This window comes from Equus asinus, chromosome 13 (assembly GCF_041296235.1).
Source record: "Equus asinus isolate D_3611 breed Donkey chromosome 13, EquAss-T2T_v2, whole genome shotgun sequence".
In the NCBI taxonomy this organism is placed as follows: Eukaryota; Metazoa; Chordata; class Mammalia; order Perissodactyla; family Equidae; genus Equus; species Equus asinus.
Window position 1 is genome coordinate 19,456,238 of NC_091802.1, and position 16,860 is coordinate 19,473,097.

At 54.1% G+C, this 16,860-nt stretch overlaps 1 protein-coding gene and 1 long non-coding RNA gene across 7 annotated transcripts in view; one reads left to right on the forward strand and one right to left on the reverse strand.

Annotated features, from left to right (window-relative positions):
- Positions 1-1,993: 1,993 nt before the first annotated feature.
- On the reverse strand, positions 1,994-10,575 carry LOC123276185 (uncharacterized). Its single transcript, XR_011493690.1, has 4 exons — positions 10,458-10,575; positions 10,250-10,312; positions 9,462-9,554; positions 1,994-2,103 (listed from the first exon to the last, which is right to left on the reverse strand). It is a non-coding gene; the product is annotated as an uncharacterized lncRNA (long non-coding RNA).
- A 1,384-nt stretch (positions 10,576-11,959) lies between these two features.
- The window catches only part of SEZ6 (seizure related 6 homolog), a 46,449-nt gene continuing 41,548 nt past the window's right edge, over positions 11,960-16,860 (forward strand). For 5 of the 6 annotated variants that reach the window (XM_070482692.1, XM_044745515.2, XM_044745516.2 and 2 more), the window contains exon 1: positions 11,970-12,160. In XM_070482692.1, coding sequence (XP_070338793.1) covers positions 12,106-12,160 — 55 coding nt within the window. In that variant the 5' untranslated portion in view covers positions 11,970-12,105. Of the gene's footprint in view, positions 12,161-16,860 lie in introns of all 6 variants that reach the window. The other variant, XM_044745514.2, reaches the window with a different exon arrangement.

Consider the following 16,860-nt stretch of genomic DNA (forward strand, 5'->3'; position numbering starts at 1 on the left):
AATGAGGGCATCTTTGACGTCATCTTTAGGACAGGGTGGTGGCTAAGGCTTAAGGACAGGAGTTTAATAGACCTGGGTTCAAATCCAGACTCCATCACTTACAAGCTGTGTGACTCGGGATAAGTTTCTGAACCTCTCTGGGCTCTGGTTTCCTCTTCCGCAAAATGAGGATAATTGCTCCCTATCTCTTTGGGCTATTGGGAGGGTTAAGAAGATGAGGTGTGTAAAGTACTTAGCATAGTGCCTGGGCATAAATTAAACACCCAATAAATGGCTGTATCTGTTCTGATGAGGTTTTTTGCTGGTGAGGTTTTTGCTGCTAGACAAAGTCCATCTCCAAGATCAAGAAGGACAGTCGTCCCGGTGCCTGAGGTAGGCAGACTACCTCTGTAGCTCCTTGATTTGGGAGGCAGCCTAGAAAGGCCTCCGGGCTTGGTTTTTGCAGAGGGCAGCTGAAAACCTAGAGCTGAAGCCAGCAAAACAAGGATCCCAGCAGCGGGTCTGAGTCAGCTCCTCCTGGGTCTGGGGGTTCAAGAGCCTTCCTCAAGGTCACACGGCCTCCCAGTCACCCTGTCCTCCATGTGACTGCCCCCTTGGCCTGAGCCCTCCCGGGGCCCTGGGCACCTCTGTGCATGGAAGACCAGCTGGGAAAAAGGGGTGCTCCAGTGAGCAGAGGAAGCTGGATCTCAGCCACACGGAAACTAAAACCAGCTTTCCCAGCGCTGAGCTACTGTGTCGCCTGAAATCAGATTGATTTCTTGGGCTTGTTGTGACGGCAGTGTTGCAATTGATTCGTCTGGATGATGGGGAGTTTATCTGTTTGGAGCTGTCTGTCATTGATCTGAATAAGCTTCTAAAATAGCCCAAAAACCTGGTGATGGCGACGCTGCCACGAACCCTGGCTCAATATTAATTATAATAATGAACAGGCACGAGGAGGGTTGGTTCATTGTCTGCCCTGCGGGGCTGGCCTCTGTAAGGTTTGGTGTTTAATATTCATTGTGAGTCAACTGGTACAAGGGGCTGGCGGACACTCTTAAACCAGGGAAGTTTGCATGGGTGGTGAAGCTGTTCTCTGCTTCCGTGGGACAGAGAAGGAAATGCTGCTGCTGAAACCGGAAAGCTTAGTTAGACCTTAAGAAGGACTTCCTAATGACCGGAAGTGGATGGATAGAGCATCTCATCCACTTATCAGCCTGGACAAGTTATTTCTCTCTGAGTCTGTTTCCTCCTCCATAAAGCGGAGATGATATTACTTCTCGGAGCTGCTGCTACTGCTGCTCCTGGGCAAAAAATCAGACAGAACAAGACTGGAGGCCTCTTCTGGGCTGTCTTCCGGTTCAGGGAGAAGCAGAGGGCTCCTACTTTGGGTAACAAAGCACCTGCCCTTCTCAGCCTTGGCACAGAGCGAGCATTCAATCAATGGTGCTATTATAATAATAATTATTGATTCAATGAATATTTATTGGGTGCCTACTACATGCCCAGCCCTAAGGAAAACTAGTGAATAAGCCATGATGCCCTGCCTTTGAGGAGATGAAATCTCGGTTACTATGGAAGCCGGGGCACCCCTCCCCCCACCCTTACTAGAGGCTCTCAGGAATGAGGGAGAGCCCCGTCTCCGGGAGACCGCTTGGATGTGGCTCCTGGAGGCAGGCAGGTGGATGTGAAGACCTCCTAGGGTGGCTGCAGATCCCAAGCAGTGTTACCCAGCAGAAGACAACTCTACTAAAAATCAGTTAACGAGAGCCCCTCTAGAATAACGTTCTTCCAGGAAGAAGAGGATCTTGGCCCTCAAAGGGTCTAGCAGAAACATGATCAGACTTGGGGTTCAGGTCTGCAAAAAGCAAGGAAAAACCAGCCGACTCCCACTGTCCCTAAAAACACCAGCTGAAACTGCAGCAAGAAACATGGAGGTTTAATCACCATCAGGACTTCCGGGCTGAGGTTTGGACAGCAGTGAAGGAGATCCTGGGTGGAGAGACACCAGGATCTGTCTGGGAGCCGGGTGTGCAGCCTTCTTTGCGACCCTCCTTCCTCTGTTCCGACAGAGCTCTCCTTTCTCCTCCAGCTCGGAGGCTGGTGGAGACCCCCATGGCCAGCCTTCAGAAAAACATCAGAAGAAACTTAATAGCGAAACGCTCCGGCAGATCGAATTGATTTTTTTCCTATTGGTTCCCTAATATAGGCAACACTGTTCCTGCCGCTTTTCTGGGCTGGAGATTATGTCATAAATAAAGAGATTTGCTCCCTATTTCCATGTGCTTATCTTTAATAAGTTAAGAACTCAACAAGCTTTAGGAGGACTTGAAATAAGCAAGGGATCCGGTGGTGGCTTCGGTGGTGGCAGTGGCAATGGCACAATGGCAGCCGCCGCTTTGTTTCAGCAGAGGAGGAGGCAGATGGCTCAGGCGGGTAGGGGGGATTTTTGCATTTTGCATTCTTTGGGCTGCACTGGGTCCAGGCTCAGCTGGTAGTAGAGAGGGGCAGGAGGGAGAGCTGGGGGAGGAAATTTGTGGTGGCAGATGTGGCAAAATGGGTGGACAGAGCTCATGAGGCTAGGGGTAACGTAGGAGCTAAGAGTGCAGGCTCTAGGGGCCGGCCTGTGGCCTAGTGGTTACGTTTAGTGAGCTCTGCTTCAGTGGCCCAGGCTTGGTTCCCAGGCACAGACCTACACCACTTGTTGGTGGCCATGCTGTGGCAGCAACTCACATACAAAATAGAGGAAGATTGACATAGATGTTAGCTCAGGGTGAATCTCCCTCAAGCAAATAATAATAATATTAAAAATAAGTGCAGGTTCTAGAGCCAGGTAGCCTGGGTTCAAATTCCAGCCCCATCATCGCTTACTGGCTGTATGACCTTGGGTAAGTTATTTAGCTTCTCTGCTTCCTCATTTTTAAAATGGATAATATTTACCTTGTAAGTTGTTGCAAAGATCAGCAACATACAAAGTGCTTAGAACAGAGCCTCACATGGGGTATGCACAGGACATATGTTAGCCAGTGTATGGTTATTAAGACATCCAACTCCGTTCACTTTAACTGCTGCTGAGCCTCTGCCGTGTGTCAGGCCTTGGTCTGGGCTTCACAAAGGAGTGAGCCTTGGCCAGGCCCTGACTTCAGGGAGCACCAGCCCAGCTGGGGCCCCGGCCCCTGACCAGCATGAGCTGAGCAGTGCTGCTGGGTATCTACACTGGGGGAATCTGAAAGGGATTGGAGACCCCTTCCTGGGGAGGCTGCCATCCTCTGCCCCTGTCTTGAGGCTCACCCACTCTCCGGTTCTGGACATCCCACAGATTAACTGGCATTTCCTTAAAGCTGACAGTGAACGGAAGCTGCGGCACGTGCAGACAGCCCTCTCAAGACTGAGAACAATCGCCACTGTCCACTGTGCACTTCACCTGTGCCAGGCCATGCTCTCGACGTGCTTCGTTTAGTCCTCAGCAACCCTGTGAGGACAAGGCTGGCACTATCTCTCATTTTACACTTAAGGAAACTGAGGCACAAAGAGGTTCGGTAATTTGTTCAAAGGCTTATAGCTGGCAAGGACCAGGATTTGAACCCTGGTCTGCTGCCTCACCCCGTGCTAAACACTGTCCTCTATTCTCCACGTTGCACTTGAGGTCACAAGCATTAAAGAAGCACGTAAAATGCAAAACCCTAGCTGAGGGCCACGGGGCCAAAAACATCAATATAACGAGCATTTATTGAGCACCTACTATGAGCCAAGTCCTCCTACAGATTATCCCACCGGATACTTTTCTGAAAGGCAAGCAGCACCATTTACAGGTAAAGAAATGGAGGCCCAGAGAGACTCAGAAACTTGCCCAAGGCAAGGATAAGGCTGGGATGACTTGAACCCAGACCAGACTCTGAAGCCTGGGCACTGTTCAGGATGCCCCTCAGCCTCTTGATGAGCAGTATCCCTTTCCAGCAGGCCTTGCTCTTGCAAACCACTAACAAGCCTCGGAGGGAACCAACAGGCTGCCCAGGCTGAACCGAGAACACCCGGCATGTGCCCACCCACCTCCACCCTTCTCCACTCGCGGCGACTCCCCGCTCTCTTACAGAAGACGTAGGGCAGGCCCAAGAGCGTTAAGCCAATCCGTTGCTTGTCCTATAAGTCAGGATAGGGCTCCTTAGCTCCTTCACACCCTCACTCCGTCCCTGATGGGGAAATCAAGGCTTAAACATGGGCCAGGCCTTGGCCAGCACCTCGGAGCCAGTGGGACTGAGACCAGAACAATGCTCCTAACCTCTGCTTCCCGGTGGAACTTGGGGCCAAGTCAGTGATTCCAGGATGCTGCTCAGCACATCCCATCAATCTCTGCAGCCTGTCTCAGTCAGATTACATGAAGTTCTCCCTCATGGGCAATTTCGGAGGGGCTCAGTGTCAGTATAGAAGTTTTCCAATGAGGGACAAGACCAAGAAGCTGTTTTGACCCCTCTCTGTAGATGGGCTGGAAGTGGAGTCCTCCTCCTCCCAAGGTCTGGGGTGGCCTTGCCCTTTCCCAGCAGGAGACGATTTCCATCTCGCGCTTCCATTTTGCATTCTCCTTCTCCTCCAGGCCATTGTCTGGCCCTGCGGATTCTGTTGCTTTAAGGATCAGTGACCTCACAATCGGTTGCCATAGAAACCATTGTGATGTCACAAGCAGAGGACAAGTAGTTCAAGGAGGAGTGGAGGGTGGGAATGCATGGCTACAATTGAGAGACATTCGAGATTTCTGTCCTATTTTCATGCCCAGAAAAGGAAGTATCTCGAGCTGAATTCTGCTATGTGAGGGAGACCTGACCAAGTTTCCCTGTGCTCTCCTGGGACTGAGATGCCTCTGAGACCCAAAAGAAGGGTCAATGAAAAAGAACATCAGAACACTCCCCATTTGGAGGCTGCAAGAAATGGACTAGTTTTGTAGCAGAAAAGAATGAGAGATGAGATGCCAGGAGGAACTGTGGGGCTGGAAGGTCCGCCTGGAGGGGATGATGTTGCCTTGCCTTAGGAAGCGTGAACCATGGAGACACTTAGCTTCTCGGGCTTCATTGCTGTGTAAGCCCCTGGTAGAGACAGACAGGCTACATTCCAGGGTGTTGAGACTCCATCTCCCCTCCCTGTTCTGGGAGTTCCTTGAGGGCTCTGCCTGAAGGACCTGCCCCTGATGTCCTGAATGTTCCCTCATTCAGTAAACAAATGAGTGAGAGGGTGATAAATGAACTGGGTAGGTGGTGGGGCAGAGGATGAGAGAAGGCGTGGGGATGAATGGATAGGGGTGGGCAGGTCCGGATAGAGATCATGGACAGGCCCCTAAGCTTTGGAGCTCTGGAGCTGCCTGCCTGCCTCTCTAGCTACATCCCACCCGCACTTCTTGTTTTCTGTGATCCAGCCACACTAATCATCTCTTAGTCCTGCCTGCCACCGGGCTTTCTACTTTGCACACGGAATGCACTTCTGTTCCTTCCCAATCAAATAACTCATATTCATCATCCTACCTCCTCACGGAAGCCTTCCCTGACTAGGCCAAATCCCCAAGTCAAAGGCTCCATGGCCCTGTGAACCTCTCCAGAGTGCCTGCTATACTGTAGTTTTGCACTTAGGTAGTTCTTTGTAAGGTCTCCCATTCTAGACCGAGAGCTTTGAGCGGGCAGAGCCAGTGTCTGTTTTTACTCACCTTTGTATCTCCACCACTTAGCACGGTGGACACTTAATAAATATTTGTCTAATGAATAAATTATTAAGTAACCAGCCCTGCCCTGCCTGTTCTAAGCAGCCTGGACTGCACTAGGGGAGAGCATCTAGGCACAGACCTCCTGGAGGTGAACATAGGGCAGAGGCCAGAGGCCAGAGAACCTGAGATCCCTCCCACACCAGCTCCTGCAAAGACCCACCGGCATCTAGGCCTTTCCGCTCTGCCTTGGAAGTATATCTTGGTTTCACCACTAACTATCTACAAATCACTTAGCCTCCCAGAGTCTCAGTTTCCTCATCTGTACAATGGGGACAATAACAGTACCTACCTCATAGGATTCTTGTGAGGCTGTATTTAAATCCACCAGCTCAATGCCCAGTAATAGTAAATAATAATTGGTGCTATCCTTCTTATTTTTAGAGGTCAGGAACAGCCCACTGGATTCAGGGACTAACTTCTAAAAATATGGGGAATATACTAAGTTTTTGTGAATCTGCTTTAAATGCATGTGGCAATACTTTTAAAGAGGAAATACTTAAAGCCCTTCTGTAAAATATGAATCAGCTATGAGTCCATCCTTTACGTAATTCCAAAGCTTCATGCCTGAGTTTGCTCAAAGGGGAAAACTCAATTATCCTCTCACATTATTCAAAGCGACCCCATAATCTTGCCTTGGGCATAAAAAAGGCAGCCAGCCATGGCTTGACCCAGGGTGAGTGCTGGTCAGGGACAGGGCTATGAGGTCAATCTAGCTGGGGTATTTGCTCGTGCCTCCCCCATCCTGCCCTTGTCCTTGGAGGTGGGTGGAGCTGGTCCTGCAATTCCACAGGGTGAAGGGGCTCTCTCTGACAAAAGGAGACCAGTCAGTGGCACCTTCTCCTTGCTCATCCTATGCATAAATACTCTCGGATCTATTGACCAAATACTATCAGCTCCACACAAGGAAGAGCTAAGATGCCTTTGAGGGGCATCCCAGCTGGACTAGGAAGCTTTGCTCCTCCTACCCCTACCCCCAGCTCACTCTAGCCCCCTGAGGCCCACCTGCCAAGGGCAGCCTGCAGGATGCACCCAGGGGCTCCTCCCCCTTTCTCAGGAGCCCACCCCACCTAGTGACCCACTCCCTCACCACATGGCCATCATCCTGGTACCAGGTCCCCAGCCCCAAGCTGCACCACTGTAAACTCAATGCCTCTGGACAGATGTATTTTATGTAAGTTCAAGCACTAGAAATATTGAGTTCAGAGAATTTTATTTCTAGGGCCCTCTATATTTCTCTGGGATTATCACCTGTCTTGGTTCCCTCCTTCTGCAGGTTATTATCTTTGGACCCTTTCCAAGCCAAGTCGCCTTGATTGCTTGGGGAGAAGGCTGCCAGTTTCCTCCCATGGCTTCTCTGGGTCTGATGAGAGCGACCTTGGGGGACCTTTCTTCTTCCTTCTGTATAGTCCTGCAGGTGGCCACACTGCCCAGCAGCCTTGGCTTTTAGGAGCTGGCTTCACAAGAGACTCTCCAAGTGCCAGGGAACATGGAGAAAGTGGTGGGAGTGGAGGCTTCATGCCCCCCAAGTTAGGGAGGGCTAGGCTTATGGTGAGCCTCAAGGAACAGAGGGGAGGGAGAAGGCCAGCTGTTCTCTTTTCTACACCAAGCCAACCTAGCCTGACACCAAATTAATAGCACTCAAATGAGATGCAAAGCATTATGCAAATCTAGAGAACAAGGCCACTCTCATCGTGGCCTTTGGGCTGTTAGAAGGCCAGCACCTTGAGCCCTTCCCCAGAGGACCCCAGGGCTCCCTTCAACTTCAACCCTCATCCCTTCTGCAACAGCTGGTGTGAAAAATCCAAAGAGACTGGCATGACCCTCTCAAGGTCCTCTGATCCAAGGACCCACTCTGGCCTCACCTCGCAGGTACTCAGGTCCTCTTCCATTCTGAAATGACACAGAGCAGCCACAGAAGGTGGCATAATCTCCCCCTGGATGCCAGTATTCCAGTTCCCCACTCATTAGCAGTGTATGCAAAGTAGATGCAGGGGGTTTTTGCATCTATCTAACTGTCCATTAAAATGGCCTCACACCCATCACCTCTGCACAGGCCCAGGCTTCCAAATTGCCAACCCCTGTTGCCTGCAAGCACCATGTGGTTCCTGCGCCTGGTAATTGCTGCGGTGTTTGTTGAGCTGTATTTGCATTTGGTTGTCATTTAACTTTCCATCTTTCTCCTTCAATCAAACCGGGGATTGAGCTTCTGCAATTGATTATTCATTTTATTTTCAGCCCCTTGGTGGGTTTTCAGAGTTTTCTTTATTAGTGCCGCAAACTTGAACCCTGGGACTCCTGTCACATGAAGGGGGAAGGCCTCCTCCCACCCATCCCAGGGCTCCTACATGAAAATAATCTAGCCAGCATTGTGGTTCTTAACTCCTATCCCAAGTCTCTCTTTTCCAGCACCTGCCTCATTTCTGCCCAGCCGGTGGCATTAAACATTTATAGAGCCGTGGAGGATCAAAGGCCTTGGCTGGGGGTGGTGGGCCGGCTGGAGGCCCCGGGTTGGAGATGGAAAGCAGCTTACTTCAAACCATTTTCTGCTGCTGTCTCCATCCACCCTGGGCTCTTGCTGCAGCTGATCTTGTCCTGCTTCTGGAGCAGGAGCAAATGCTTAGGACCCAGGACTCTGCTTTTACCAGGATGGAGCCCTCCTGCTCCCAAATTCAAAGGGTTAACTTGGGTTATTCCAGGAAGACTGGCTGGAGCTGTGGCATCCCAGACTGTTCCAGATGGCACAGGGTCTGGGAGCCCCCACTGAGGAGTGGGTTGAGGTGAGCAGGCAACTCTACCACGGGGAATCTCTGGAGTGAGGTGGCAGCCCCTGCCACTGCTTCCCTGAAACCCCCAAATCTCCTTAGCTCTACAGAAGATGTAGCTCTGGGTTGAAAGCTGTCTTAGAGGAGAGTAATTTTCTTCTCTCACTCAGAAAGCAAGTGTCATCCAGGCAGAGACTTCAAAATAAGTCACCAATGTGCCTGCAATCCCACAAATTGATGGGCCATTTGGAACAGGGGAAGTGAAGCTGGATTCTCTGGAGATGTGGGCTGGATGTCTGGCACTGTCTAGGCAGAGGCTGCGAGGGTCCTGGAAGAGAGTCCCTCCTTCCCTCTCTCTGGCTCTCAGTCCTAATGCAGCCATTGTAGCTCATTCCTCCCCCATTGTGAGTCAGCAATGAACCCCTCAGTCCCTACCATTTTCCATGATGCTTGAAAACCCACCTTAGTTTCACCTGGATGAAAACCCATCCAAAAAACCCAATAATTCCGGACTCCCTCGTTTTGGTGTAAATATCTTTGTGATGGGGTAGCCCATTCAGTGCAGGCACTAAGGATGTACTGCAGCTCAAATCACCACAAAGCCTGGCCCCAGCCTACTCCAAGCCTTCCTCCTACATCCCTGCAGGGACTCCCTTCTCCACCAGCACTATCTTCTCACTGACCCCAAACTACCTTGCATTTTCCACCACTTTGCATTTGCATAAGCCACTCCCTCAACTCTGGATATCCTCCCTCTTCCTCTTCACTGACTGAAACCTAAAACATATTTAAGACTTCATTTCAGCCCACCTGTCTGTTGTGTAAAACTTTTAATGACCTCCCCCACCCCCAAAAGAAGCAATTGTCCCCTTCTCCATTATCTCACAGCACTCATTTGGCACCAGTGATCTGCCTTGGGCTTTAGACACTCCTTCCCCACCCCCATCCCCACCCCCATGCCATCATTTACTCACAGATATTTATTAAGCAGCTGCTATGAACTGAGCACTGGGCCAGGTTGGGAGTGGAGGAGACAGACATGCTCTGTGCCTTCACAGAGTTGACAACTAGTAGAAAGGACAGACAATTAAGCAAGCACTTGTATAGACAGAGGAAGCCCAGGGTCCTCTGGGGGCAAAGAACTGGGTGGGGGACACAGAGAGAATAGGAGAAACAAAACTAGTGAAGGGAGACATGCAAGTCTCCCCAGGCTGCCACTTTCAAATATGTACATGACTTGAGTACAGTATAAGCCTGCAGCATACAGCCAAATGTCCCCTAGGGCACCCTATTGTCCTCAACTTGTGGATGATGCCGAAGTCTGGGCAGAATGGACCCCTTGGAAGGCATAAGACAGGATGCTTGACAGAAACTCTACTGCTTTCCAGTTTGGTCCACACTCTGACTCAATCTAACTGGGAACCCATTGCATGGAGGCCACATTGACCATCTTTAGGCAGGAGGGACAGCCAAGGTGCATTATTCTTCCCATGATGTAATACAAACCCATCCTCTGAGCTCAGGGCAGAGTGATGCATTATGGAACTTGTAGTCTCCATTGGACCCTCTCCTGAATGCCTAGGGTTGTTGGGGCAATAGCAAGGGTGATGTGGCAAGTTCCTGGGTGGCTATCCTCATCCTTCTTGTGAGTAGTAACCAGCCTACCAAGGAGCCCAGCTACCAGGAGACAAGCCTGCCATCAGCTTCCAAGTCCCCATGAATCATCCTGGCATACAAAGGGCATTCCTGGGTCATGACTCACCCTCCTCTGCTCAAGCTGCTTAGTCCAGAGGGGCCCAGGAATCAAGGATATGCTCAGGAATACCTTCAAGGAGGAAAAGAGGACTCTCATGCCATTTGCCAGTATTTTCCCAAACTCCCATCAGCCACAGAACCTTCCACCTCCCTCCTCTGTTGGCAACTCTTTCTCCCTCCCCTCTGCACCTTCTTTCTTGGCTTCCTCTCCTCACCTCTGATCCTTTTGTCAACTCCCTCCTTCTGCCATCCTTCTGCTTCTGCCTTCTTTTCTCTCAGCTTCTCAAAATGACTGTCCGGAAATCCTTTCCTAGTGACGCCTTAAGATAATTCCACACGCCACCTGCCTGCTGCCTGGGATTCTTTACAGTGGTCAAGGTGGCTCCTCAGAGACCACAGGAAGAGGATCTAGAAAGAATCTGATGAGCAGCTCTGGAAGACTGTGGAGGTGGTAAGGACCAAGACTCTCTGGGGAATGAGACTTAAGAGCAGAAGTTTTGCCACCTGATTCCAGGATGAGGTCAGGAAGGGCATTGGACAATGACTGGGATCTGGAAGCTTTGGGGAGAAGCCAAGTTTATATGAAAAGAGCTAAACAGAAAGCTGTCCTTCCCCCCAGGGCCACAGGGAGTTCAGCCCTTCTCTTCCTCCACAGGGAACAATAACATCAGTCACAGGGTCACTGTCAAGTAAGCCCATCCACGGAGCCAGAAACCCCTGGGTGTAAACATCAGCCTCAGGAATGGCAGAGCTGTGATTGCCCTCTTTGCTGTCCTGTGACTCACTGGGGTTCCTCAGCCCAAGCAGAACTTTGGAATCTTATTTTTCCATGCCCTTGCATTGTACAGCCTCCCTGGCTACTCCCCTGGGCCTTTTCAAGTCCCTATCTAAAATAGCCCTAGGGAAACGCCTTCACCTCCCTATGCCTGTCCCATTTTCTCCACCAGTTCCAGGAACCTGGGCAGGGATAGGCACGAAGGTTCTGCTCTCACTGGCTGGCACTGCGGCTTCTCTGGTCCTGTAGGGGGGCCAAGGCAGGGTCCTGGATATCCAGAACTGCTCAGGGACATTCAGCTGCCCACAGCTTGGCCCAGGTTGCCTCCTGCGAAGTGAAGAATGTCTTCCCAGGACACTAGTACCACTTGCTTTTAACTATAATATCAGGATAATTAAGCTTTTCTGTGAGCACAGTTTGCTGCTGATGCAGCTGCCTGGAGCCCTGGCATTTATTGAGCGCACAGTAATAATTTATTGTCCTTTGTATGCTCAAAAGCCATCTTCATTATCGGCCTAAGACGAAGCTGTCACAAGGGCACGCGGGCCTCGCAAGCTGCTTCACTCGCGACGTCTTTCCAGGTCACCCTTAGTGCCCTCAGGTACCAGGATGAGGTGGGGAGAGATGGGGAGAGGGCTGCTGTCCCATGGAGAACCAGGTTAGAACCCCACTTGCTTAGCAGGCTGCTATTGGGGGTGAGGGTGGCAGGCCTGGCTGGGCATGGGCCGCGCGGAAGGGCGGCAGCCGTGTGCCCACATTAGCAGGGCAGTCCTTCCCCTGAGCTGGCGGCGGCGCAAGAGCTTGTGCTCCCGCCTCTGGGTCTAGTGCGCCTTTGCTTGAGACTTTACGGTAAGCCGCTCCTCCCGCGCCCCCGCCCCCAGCCCCGCGCGGCGATCCCCGGCGCCGACGCCAGGCGCTAGCCGTGGTGCTGATTCTGTCAGGCGGAGGCGGCGGCGGCGGCGGCGGCGGCGGCCCCGCTCCCTCTCCCCGGCCGGACCCCGCCCGCTCTGTGCCCCGTGCCCACGCCCCGCCGAGCCCCCCGCCCTCCCGCCGCGGCCCCGACCCGGGGCGCGGCCGCAGCCAACACCATGCACCCGGCAGCCCTGCTGCTCCTGCCCTCGCTGCTGGCGCTCCCGGCTCATGGTAAGGGACCCCGGCGTCCGGCGGCAGGACGGGGTCAGGGGCGGGGTCCCGGGGGTGGGAGGAAAGGACCATCCCGGCGCCCAGCTCCGCGCATCTGACTGCCCAGCCAGGCACTGCGCTCCGCCGGCTGCGCTGCCCCCAGCGCCGGCCGAGCCGGGCGGGGCGCGGGCTCCGCGGGCGGGAAGCTGCCGTGGCTCCCGCCATTCGCGCCCGGCCGAGACCTCGCCTTTAATCATCTCCCCGGATCTAATGGGATTTCTCTGCTGCAATTCATCACGTCCCCCCTCTCCCCGCACACACTCTCGCGCTCACCCGCGCGCTACCTCACCACACTCAAGGCGCCTAGGAGGGCCGGGGCGCGTGCCGGCGGGGGAGGGCACAGGGCGTTGAGTCGGGACCGTCCTGGGGCGGCCTGCGGTCCCGCCTTCCCTGCCGCCCGCTAAACTTCGCTCGACTTTGCCGCCCGTTCCGGGGCCTCTAGCGTCCTCACTGCGGAGGGACGGGGCCGAACGGCGGCCGGACCCGAGGTCGAGACGTTCGCTCACCTCCCTCCGCCTTGGTGCTGCCACGCCGGAGTCGGAACCTAGTATACGATTTCAGGGAAAAACTCGGAGGGCCCAGGGCCCCCAACCGGCTCCTCGCTCTGCCCTGGGCTGCAGCAGCTGAGGTCCTGGGATAGAGACTCTGTCCTCCTCGAAGTCCTTTCTTTGCACCCTCCCCACGACTCGCACACGCCCAGAGCGCTTCCTCCCTTCAGGCCTGCCGTCCTGCTCGGCTCCCCCTCACCCCTACGGCCGCAGACCTGTCACGGGAGGACCAGCACCCCACCCTGCAGCCCCTGGTCCCCCGCTTGCAGTCTGGTCTCCAATTTCATCGGTCCCGGGTCGAGGAGCTTGGGCATGGAGTGGGCACCAAGGGAGTGTCGGGGAGAGGAGGGAGTTCTGTGCCTCGGGGAAGAAAGGTTTCCGAGTCTCTGACGGAACCTGTTCCCCCCCGGCTCAAACAAGCAGTCGTCAAAGCTATGGCCGGCCGGACGCCCAGGTCCTTCTTCCACTGCAGCCCGTCGGCTGACGGGGTCGCTGGGACCTTGCTTGGAGTTGGGACCCGCCATCCTTCGCAGAATGGTTCGTAGCGCCTGATGTGGAAGGGGGAGAAGGTGGGATTTTCTAACCTCCTCTCTCGATCTTTCCAGGACGCGTCGGAAGTCAGGGCAACGGGGCTAGGGCCAGGCTGGGCCCCTGGACGGCAGTTGTGTTCGCTCTGCATCCCCAGGGATGCAGAAGCCCCTCTCTGAGCCCCTGGCTCCAGTCACACGTGGCCTAGTGTCCTCGCCCCGCCCCCTGGCTGCCTTCACCAGATCCTTTCGTTGCGCCCGGAACTCAGAACTGTTTGTTCATTTGGGAGAGGGGGGGTCCTGCAAACCCCACCCCGACGGGGGTGGGGAGGGGAGGAGAAAGCAGCGTCCTGGCCCATCTGTCCCTGGGACTTCCGGATCTTTCTTGGGGTCTGGCCACGTCCCCGGGCTGGACAGCTCCCATGGGGCCAGGGCCTGTGTGTGCCTCCTGGCGGGTAGTGTGAAGCCTTGTGCGTGAGTGTGTGGGTCTGAGTGTGAATGCAGTCAGGTCCCAGTGTGTCGGGGATAGCAGGTCCGACTGTGCTTCCAGAGGTCTGGATCTTGGGTGAGGGCTCAGCAGTGAGCAGGTGTGAGAAGTGTGTAAGGCCGCGAGTATGCCATGCAGCCTCTGCCAGAGAGCTCCCTGCAGGGCTAAAGTGAGACTGTGGGTCTCCAGGAGGATGGCTGCTATGGCCAGTAGCCCTAGGAGCCCTCCAGGGAGTGTAGGTGGGTGTGTTGGGAGGAATCTGTACGCTCTGTGCCCTGGGGCTGTGTGTCCCTGGCCACTATCGCTCTCTGACCCACCCCGACCTCTCCACTGCTCGTGGGGCCACATGCCCGAGGGATATGTGGGGTAGGGGTCCGTCTACTGGGGAAGACCTTTATTTTCACTCCCCAAGGGAGAAGAGGAAACAGCCCTGCAGTGCCAGGCCTGAGGAGAGGGGGCTTGGTCCTGGGCTGGCCCTGGAGTGCCCCTCCCTCCCAGCGGGGCTGTGAGGTCCCAGTCATTGGGATGCTGAGTCCTTTCATTGGGGGGCAGTGCATTTGTCCGTCTCAGGGCTCCTGGGGGCTTCAGCCATGAGAAGGCAGGCTTTGAGCAGTAAAGGCCTCTGTCTGTGAACATTTGCTGCCCAGGCAGTGTATCCCATGGCCTTGTGGCCCCTCAATAGGGCCCTCGGAGCTTTGTTCACGCATAGGCTGAGGGACACAGGCTGTGGGATGCCGCTAGGAGTGGCCCAGAAGTGTCAGAAGGCCAGGGAGGTGGAGGCCTCGGGGACAGGGCAATATCCCGCTGGGCCTGGCTCAACCCTGTGGGCACAGTCCCCTATTCCCCTAGCAGCTGCCGGGGCACGATTGTTCCCAGGCGCTGTGGGCCGCTGGTTATTCTCTCAACCTGTGGGTGGTGCCCAGACGATCTTGCCACAAGGGGGTTGGAAAGCAGTGCGGGAGGGGCAGCACATGCCTGGGGCCTGCTGTGTCAGTTTAACGATTTTTAATGAGCAATTACCTTTAGTCATTCTCCTAATTTCTGAATATCAATAAAGTTAATTAAACTCTGCATGTGTGAACGTAGCCTGGGGAGACTGTGAAGGAGGTAGCAGAGACTGGGGTGGGGTTGGGTCTCCAGGGGCAGAGGCTGTCTCCCTGGCTGTGTGACCTTGGACCTGATGCTCCCCCTCTCTGAACTCAGATCCAGTGTGTTGTGGGAAGAAGGAAGGGAGGGTGTCTGGGAGGCAAGGCCTGGAGGAGGAAGGAGAGAAGGAGGAGGGGGGCTTGGCCTCCAGAAGCCCCGGTGCCGCAAGTGTTAACAAGCCGGGGCTGCCTTAACCTAAAATGGTAATTGCTGCATCCTGCTGACTCTGGTAGGTACTGGGTTCTGACAGTACATTCCTGAGTCTGGGGGCTGCAGCCAAAGCCAACAGCAGGACCTGCTCCCTGTCTCCCTTGCCTGGCACTTTGGGGTCAGGAAGTGGACAAGGCCCCGTGGGAGACAGTCTAGATTCCACTCAGAGTCCCAGAGGTTGACATGGGGGGCAGGAGGCCTCCCTGGGCTTCTGAGGAGACTGGAGGCCCCAGAAACTGCCATGGACTAGAGAAAAATTCTGGGTTGGCTTTTTGCCCCTCATGGGCCTAATCTCATCAGCTTTGGCAGGCCCTGGCGGTGGTCCCAACCTCCTCAGCAGGGTGGCAGCTTAAAATGCCTTGGGGACACTGTGGGGAGCTAATGGGGATGGAGGAGACATGAGGGGGTGGGGGGCTGGGCTTAATTAGAGCTTCTGTGCCCCTCCTACCATGGCTGCTTGAATGGTGGGGGACATATCAGAACCCCTGCTGCCTTAGCCCCTCCCTCCTCCATCCAGCCCTACGTGCCCAAGCTCTCCAGCCTCCTCCTACCCTCTTTGTCCCCACCTCTCCAACTGCTTTTAGGCCTCATGTGCCAGGCTGGGCTCAGCTCAGGGATACTACATCCCCAACTGGGCAGAGCTGTCAAAGCTGGGTACCCCGTCCCCCAAACAAGAAGGAGGGTATGGAAAGGGGCCTATAGGAAGAGGCTACTTTAGTGAAGGAAACACTCAGCCCAGATGATTAAGAGCCCAGGCTCCCTGTGTGGCCTCAGACATGCCTCTGCCCTCTCTGGGTCTCCACTTTCTGGAGCATTCCATGTAAGATTGCACCAAGCTGATGGTTCCAAGCCTGGGAGCAGCATATCAGGGCCTCCAAGGGCTGTCAAGTCATGCAGATTTCTGGGTCCCCAGCTTACCAGCCTGCTTTCAAGGAGGAAGAGCCAAGATCTGTATGTAAGAGGCTGGGGTGTGGAGGGAGACAATGCTGCCAGCGCTGGTCAGCAGCTGGGAGGCGGGGAGAGGCACTAGGAGGTCTCCAACACCCCTTCCAGACTAATTCCAACAGGAAGCCAACTCACCCAGCCAGGCCAATCTGCTCTCCAGACCAGCCATGTTCTCAGCAGCTTCTGGGCCCTTGTTGTTCCTTCTGGCTGAAATTCTTTTCCCCTTCTGGGCCAACCTGGCTCTCTCCACCTCATGCTTCAGGTCTCAGCTTAGCTGGCACTTCAGGCAATTCTTCAGCACATACATGTGGGGCATCTGTTATATGGTTTCTGAGGGGAAGCCTCACTTGACCTCAAGCCTAGGTCCCTTCTGTGCTCCCGCCACCCCTGGCTTCCCCCAACAAGGCCCTCATCTTGTTGGTTATGAACACCTGATTGCTTGATGCTTCTCTCCAGGGGCAAGACTGAACTCAGGTCACCAAGTCCATTCTGCTTACCCTCTCTATCTTGGGGCAGCTCCAAAATTCCTATTTAGAAGAAGTTCAGGGTCAGCTGCCTGTTTAGAAAGGAGAGGTGGGTGCATGGCAGCTGGGATTGCGTCTTGAAGCTGAGTTTGCGTAGCAAGCACACTATTTTTACATAGATTGTATGTTAGGATTTTTTTCCCTTTTCTAACGGTTGGCCAATTATCCCAACTGTAAATTATAGCCTTTACTTAGTTTTTTCCTTCCACAAATTAAGCTGTCATGCCATCAGCCTGAGATGGCTTGGGGGTAGGGAGCTGATGGCCATTCTGAG